General features: G+C 43.9%; 2 protein-coding genes across 2 annotated transcripts; both read right to left on the bottom strand.

Annotated features, from left to right (window-relative positions):
* Positions 1-3,720: 3,720 nt before the first annotated feature.
* On the bottom strand, positions 3,721-4,329 carry LOC138031507 (uncharacterized). The gene has a single exon (XM_068879193.1). It carries the CDS (start codon positions 4,327-4,329, stop codon positions 3,721-3,723), a length of 609 nt encoding a protein of 202 aa, XP_068735294.1.
* Positions 4,330-6,207: 1,878 nt separating this feature from the next.
* On the bottom strand, positions 6,208-6,726 carry LOC138031506 (uncharacterized). The gene has a single exon (XM_068879192.1). It carries the CDS (start codon positions 6,724-6,726, stop codon positions 6,208-6,210), a length of 519 nt encoding a protein of 172 aa, XP_068735293.1.
* Between the last annotated feature and the right edge of the window lie 774 nt (positions 6,727-7,500).

The following is a 7,500-nucleotide window of genomic DNA, read 5'->3' as shown; positions in this document are numbered from 1 at the left end:
GTTTGAGTATATTGTCTCTAATGGTTTGTGATCTGTGTATAGTTCAAATTCAATGCCGTACAGGTACACATGGAAACGTCCGCACGCCCAAACAACTGCCAACGCCTCTTTCTCGGTTTGAGAATACCGTTTTTCCACGTCACTCAGACTTTTGCTGGCATAACTGATAACTCTCTTTCTTCCTTGTGCTCTTAAACAAGTACCACGCCAAGACCAACTGAGCTTGCATCAGCTATAATTAGTGTCCTGGCATCTTTGTTAAAATACACAAGGTTTTCAGCACTTGCTAATCTGCTCTTCAGCTCATTGAATGCTTTTCTCTGTTCGTTTCCAAACTTGAAACAGACACCTTTCTTTGTGGCGAAATCTGGGATGAACTGTGCATTGTAGTTAGCAAGTTCCAGGAAGCTCCTAACTTCTGATGCATTCTGCGGCTCTCTCGCCTCAACAACAGCTTTCACTTTCTCTTCAAGTGGACCAATGCCCTGGTTTGTTAGCATGAGTCCCATAAACACTAGTTTGGTCATGTGAAACTTACCCTTTTCTGCATTAAGAGTTAAGGTCGTCTCTTTCAGTTTCTCCAGGACTTGCTTTAGTCTCTCATCATGCTCCTTGGTAGTTTTGCCATGTACAATTATGTCATCAGAGATGTTAGCGACTCCCTCACAGTCACTAAGTGCTAGCTGGATAACATGCTGATACACTTCTGGGGCAGAACTTATTGCAAACATAAGGCGCTTGTATTGAAACAATCCACAGTGAGTGATAAAGGTAGTAATGCTATGGGAATCTGGATGGAGTTCTAATTGATGATATCCCCACTTCAAATCAAGCTTACTAAATAGTGTGCTTTGGTTCAGGCTTTGCAGCACTTCGTCTACAGTAGGTATGGTCTCTTTTGGCTTCTTATCGCCTCTATGTTTACTTCCCTTTGTTCTGCATTGCGATGAAAAATGATCAGCACCACCACATGACCTGCAGGTTTTTCCTTTCGCATGGCATTCAGGGTCTCGTCCGAAATGTCCTTTGTTGCCGCATCGGTAACACGTTTTGTTTCCAGGCTCACCCGATGTCTTCTTCCCTTTATGATGATGCTTGTTTGTGCTTGAGTCACGAACTTGATTCACGGTAATGCCTTTACTCTTCATATTCTCCAGTTGAGCTTGCACAGCCTCAAATGATGCTGCAGTGTTAAGTAGAACTTCTAGGGTTAAAGTGTCACCTTTCTCAAGCAATTTCCGTCTTAAACCATGGGATGTACACCGCTGAACAACTTGATCTCGAATTTGATTATCCGCCTGATTACCGTAATCACAATCTTTCACAACTTGTCGTAACCTGGTCACGAACTGAGCCACCGTCTCACCCTCTTGTTGTTCCATACTTCGGAACATCGAATTTACCTTCGGAATGAAATATGCGTTCAACGCATCCACGGCTTTCTCATACTTGGCCGCTGTGCCTGTATCAGCCAAAGTTTCGAAGATGTCTTGCACTTGTTCCCCGGCACAATGCAAAAGTAGAGCCCTTCTTTGCACTTTATTGTCAGCTTTATCTGCTTGGATGATGAGGCCCTTGCGGTCGGCATATAGCGAAAAACCTTTAATCCATAGTTGCCATCGCCGGCCAATGATCGAAGGTTTGCCGTTCGGATCGAAGGGTTTTACACTTGTTAGTAGATCATCCACTTTTATGGAGGCCATAATTTAACTCTCACGACCTAAAAGATTATCCTCGTCGCCAGATGTCGTGTCTTAATCGCGTATTGAAACCGATTCCAATGGACTATCAAGCCACACCAGAAACACTCCGAATCTAATCCGCCATGCTTTTAATAATAATCAATCCCATCACTCTTTGCACTCCTAGAAACATCATGTAGGATGCACTGAACATACAATGAGTACTTCCTATAACAAAAGGGGACTTATTAGGCAGTTTGAGAAAAACCTTAGTGCAATGTCTGGTGTGATGAAGTTGCATTTAAGTATCCTCCAGAGTCCATGCATGCTTCAACAACAGAACGTGTAATCTCCTTACGAGTAGAAAACTCCAACAACAAAAATTCAAAGATGCTTTATTCTTCATTAATTACTGTGAGAAATTAATGATGGTGGGAACCCAACACATGGGGTGCAAAGTTGTTAAGGCTAGAAAACAAACAGATACACAAACTTACTTAGTAAAGTGAACTAACCGTGAACAGAAACTCTATGAAAAACTACACTTACATTTGTTAGGAGCTGGTAAACTGAATTGGCTTCCCAAAAGTTACAAAATGCGCTTAAACTGCATGAAGCGAAACTTCTGGATCTGTTCTCAAAGCAAAAACTACTAAACAAGCCTGAAAAGACTAAATTGAACCTTAACGAGGCTCAAAAGGGTTTTCAGCTGAGTGCATGCACACATGGGCAATTCTAAAAGCTGTTTCTGCCAGCTCAGCATCAAAATGGGTCACCAGAAATAAACCAATACCGCCAATTTCGCTCACTTTCCTATCAATTCCTATATGTATGGAATATCAATAGACATGTCCTAGTTACGAAAACTTTACACAAACTGTTTGACAGTCACTTAAGAGTGGATGTCTGTAAAAATCAAACAGCAGATGGCAAACTTTGAAAAATCGATTTCACTCACACTTCCAAGTTTGAAAGAGTAATGTGTACCAAGAAGCATGGTATAGTTAGTTTGGATTATTTATTTTGGAGAAAAATGTAAATTACCAAACACCGCCAAAAATGCTACTAGGACAAGTGTTTTGTCTCTTCATTTTGATCGGCATCAGTTTTCGTGTGTGATTTACTTTAAAGCCTGCTATCTCACATTTTTATTCTTTTTCCAGTTAGTGAATAATATTTTATTTTCAACTAAACAAAGAAGCTCGCTGCTTTGAAATTAGCAAAGTAAGAAAGTAATAAACGATTTTGATTGCCAACGATATTTGTTGATATGTTTTCAATTTGCATTGGTTTTCATCGAGAGCATTTAAGTTAATTAGGCAATTAAAGCAGGATATATAAGGCAATATACAGTTTTTAGGAACAGTTTCATTGATGACTTTTTTTCCCCCACTTACGGTTTTAAAACTATACCGGAAGATTTAAAAATTATCACAATACCCGCACCTTCCTATAACCCACACCAAGAACTGTTTGCGGAAAAATTAATACATTACCCATGGGTAATCGCCCGGAAATTACGGTAAATGTACTTTGAATTTTCTTCTCGGGCGATGTCACGTGCTTGACTTGAATTCCACACGTGGAGGGAACCACGTGCTTAAAAAACAAAGTTATTAAAGTAATTGCACTTACACATCGGTTCCCTCTTGAATTCAAGGGCCAAGGGTGAGTTGATAAACTTCTATTACTATTGAAGGCTCTCCAATCAAGGTAAAAACTAACGAGGACTCAAAGCTAGTGGCAAGATGCCGCTATTTTGTACTAAATATTTCCACGAGTAAACCTAATGACGTAACACTAGATAATTAAAAAAAGCGAATCAGAAAGAATCACTTGTAATCACTACGGAAATAGATGAGTCTCGTTCTGGGGTCCTTTACATGGCTCCCCTGAAATATTTATATTTCACTAATTACTGCTTATATAACTGTAACTATGAATGTTAGGTGTTCATGACGTCACTGTGTATAACTGTGAGTCAGTGCTCACAGCTCGTCCTCAGTGGTAGGCTCCTCGGCTGGGGCTTTCCCGGTCTCTACTCGCATGCTGATGCCAGGAGCACCAGTTTCTGAACGGGTCTTTCCAGGTAAGGCATTTCACCAGTTCTCTTGCCTTTACTGTCCAGACAGCTGTCCGCAAGAGCCACCTGCACCTTGCGCACTTGTCCATCTCCGCTTGGGTACACGGCAACGACACGGGCAAGCTGCCACATACTACGAGCTGTGTTGTTATCCTTCACAAGGACAATATCTTTGATGGTCAGCTTCCTGCGAGGTCGCGACCATTTCTGACGTTCTTGCAAGCTGAGGAGGAACTCCTTCTGCAAACGCGACCAGAATTCGTTGGCCAAGTGTTGTACACGTCTCCAACGCTTGCGTGTGTATATGTTGGCTGGCTTGAAGGTTCCAGGGGGTGCTAGCAGTACCTTGGACTTCATGGTTAACAGGTGGTTAGGGGTGAGTGGCGCTGGCAAGTAGGGATCAGCTAGCTGGTTGACGGTTAGAGGTTGACTGTTGACTATCGATTGTACTTCACACATCAATGTCCATAGGGACTCGTTGTCGAGCTGGCTTCCATTACTTGCCATGAGAGAGAAAAGGACGGAGTGTACAGTTCTAATTTGTCTCTCCCAAACTCCACCCATGTGGCTAGCTGCGGCACGTTCATCTTAAAGTAGATCCAATCGCAATGCCATCTTTGGAGCTCCACTTTAACGCGGTTGTGGTTCATTTCTGCAAGAGCTTCTTTAAGCTCTCTCCGAGCTCATACGAAATTTGTTCCTTGGTCGCAGCGTATTTGACGTACAGGTCCTAATGCTCTTGAAGCCATGCAGGTGAATAAGACGCCATAGCGCTTAATCTCCTTCCTGTTTTCTTTAATTTTGAATGGCCGAAGTAGTCGACTGCGCAGTATGTAAATGACAGGTGGCATTCAAGGTGGTCCTCTGGTAGATCGGACATTTTCTGTTTGACCACTGGGGCACAGAGTCTGCGACACTTGAAACATGACTTGATCATGCTGTTTACTGCAGATATACCTCGGATGATCCAGTAACCATTGGCGCGTACTTCGTTAAGAGTGATTCCTTTCCCTTGGTGGCCAACATGCTCATGGAAGTGTCTGACAATGAGAGCTGACGTGTGGCTACCCCTGGGGAGGATAACTGGATGCTTAATGGGTGGTAGCAAGTCTGCATTCTTTAATCAACCGCCTACTCACAGGGTGCCCTCGTTGTCGATGAACGGGTCAAGCTTATAAATAGCACTGTGGAACTTAAGGTTTTCTTTATTTTCTTCGGCTTCGGTTTGCTTGTTTTGTTTCAATGTGTCGATCTCTTCTCAGAATGCACTTGCTTGAAACGAACGAATAATGAGAGCTCCAGCGGCCTCTAAATTGTTGACACTAAGTTCACAAGTTTCCTCTTTGGCCTTGTTTACTCGATTTTTCAACCTTTTCAGCTACTTAATGCAGATCGCTACTGCGCGCTTTGCTCTGAACCAATCAGAGAATCGGTCTATCCTTCTAGAGATGTCAGAGTAGCATGTTTCCATGGTTCTTATTGCCATTGCCACTGACCTTTTAACCTCTGGGTCATCAGGTCGGACGTTGTGGCTGTGGTCAACCTTGTCGCAGTTTGACCACTTGTTCTCTTTCTTCCATAAGAATGTTGGTCCAAGGAGCCATCAGGAATCTTGCAGCTCTCGCGCTTTCATTCCATGAGACGCTTCGTCAGCTAGGTTATCTTGTGACTCCACGTGCTTCCACTGAGTGGCGCTGGTGCTGTCTTGAATCTCTTGGACTCGGTTCGATACGAATATGTGGAAATGCCTGCTTTCGTTGCTGATGTAGCCCAGAACCACTTTACTATCAGTACAGGAGAAGTTCTGATCGACTGGGTAATCGAGCTCTCGGTGAATCTGCTCGCTTACCCTGAGGGAGCACACAGCTGCAGTTGGCTCTAGGCGAGGTATAGTCACTGGCCACTCTGGACTTGCCCATTACAAAAGGCGCAGTGAATGCGTCCGTCTTTGTTTACAAGACTGAGAAGACTGAGAAGTGATGCAACTCCGTTCTGATCACACGATCAAAGTTATCTGGTTTGAAACACCGAGGGATCGATATGCTCTCCAGCTGCATCAGTTCTGTTCACCATCTTTGCCACTTGGCTTTGGTTTCGTCAGGGATGGGATCGTCCCAATTTAAGTCCTGTCGACACAGCTCCTGTAGAATGGCCTTGCCTTGTAGGAGGAGTGGGGAAACAAAACCCAGAGGATTAAAGATGGAACTGATGGTGGATAAGATGCCTCGCCTGGTACACAGTTTGTCCTGGAGAATGATTCGGAACTGAAAACAGTCGATCTCGTTCGCACCACTAAACTGAACGGGCGTTCCAGGGGAAGTGAGTCGAGGTCCAGGTCTATATCCTTTATGCCATCTGCTCTGTCGGACTCTGGAATTCCCTTTAACACCTCTTTGCTATTTGACACAAACTTGTGTAGATTGAAACCACCTTTGTCGCACATCACCTTGTGTTCTTAATGAGTTTGACTGCTTCTTGAACGATGCCTACAGACTTTAAACCGTCGTCCACGTAGAAGTCAGCCGTAGATTTTAGCGCGAAATTTGCAGAGCCAGGGGAGGACGTGGCTCCAGATAGGTGGACTGTCATCCTGTACTGTTGTGGTTCTTTTGCTGTATCGCCATTCGGCCACCAGAGAAAACGCAGCAAGTCCCTGTGTTCTTCATTGACTCGCACCTGATGAAACATGCCTTCATTGTCACAGCAGAAGGCGACTGGCTCCTGACGAAATCTTGTCAGCACTCCCACCAGGTTGTTCGTCAGGTCTGGTCCTTGTAACAGGTTTTTGTTCAGAGACTGATTCTGGTAAGTTGCAGCGCAATTGAAAACGGCTCTAAAATTCTTCTTCTTTGGATGATACAATCCATGATGTGGCATGTACCATATGTTCTTCTTGGCTCTGTTGGTTGCGTTTTCGGCTGGTACTACTTCAGCGTAGCCTTTGTTGATCACTTCATTCATGAATTTAACATATTATTCTCGATATTGCTCATCGCTCGCAAATCGTTTCTTTAACTGGTTCAGCCATGGACGCGCTACTTCTTTGTTGTCTGGGAGGATTATGGCTTCGTCTCTGAGTGGAAGACGGAGTTCGTAGTGATCATCTTCAGTTCAGTGAATACCATCTTTGACTATTTTTAGGAATTTTCGGTTGTCCATTGAGAGACTCTTGGCGTGCGTGCCTCTGTGCTCTGCGAAATCCTGCTCAAACATCTTCACTACTGCAGTGACGTTGATGAGTTCCTTCGTCGGCTCGTTTAGTACAAAGTTTATTCCTTTATCTGCAGTATCATGTGCGATCTCTTTAGCTATGATCCTGTTGCAGGTGACTACGCTGTCTTCATCCATTTGGGTATCAGGGGGATTGGCCGTTCTAACTATACACCATCCAAGGAGAGTTCGTACTGCATAGGGGTCTTCGATTCTTCCAGCCACAATTCCTCTCAGCTTGATTGCCTTAGGGCAATTAGAACCAAGCATGCCAAAATTAGGGCTCTCGTTGAGAGGCAAGATCGTTTCTTTAATTTTCCTCAGATGAGGCCACTTGCCTGCTATCTCTGGAGTGGGGATCTGATCTTTCCTTGATGGAATTGATCTCTGGCGTATGCTTTTGGCAGAGCAACTATAGAGCGCCTGTCGGGGCGCTCAACGACCAATCTGTCAACTTGAGATACTGGGACAACTTCATGACCATGCATGGTGCATAAGTTGAGGCTAGTACTAACTCCTTCAATG

This window comes from Montipora capricornis, chromosome 14 (genome assembly GCF_036669925.1).
Source record: "Montipora capricornis isolate CH-2021 chromosome 14, ASM3666992v2, whole genome shotgun sequence".
NCBI classification, from domain to species: Eukaryota; Metazoa; Cnidaria; class Anthozoa; order Scleractinia; family Acroporidae; genus Montipora; species Montipora capricornis.
The sequence above is the reverse complement of the archived record's forward strand: the minus strand, read 5'-3'. Positions and strand labels throughout refer to the sequence as shown.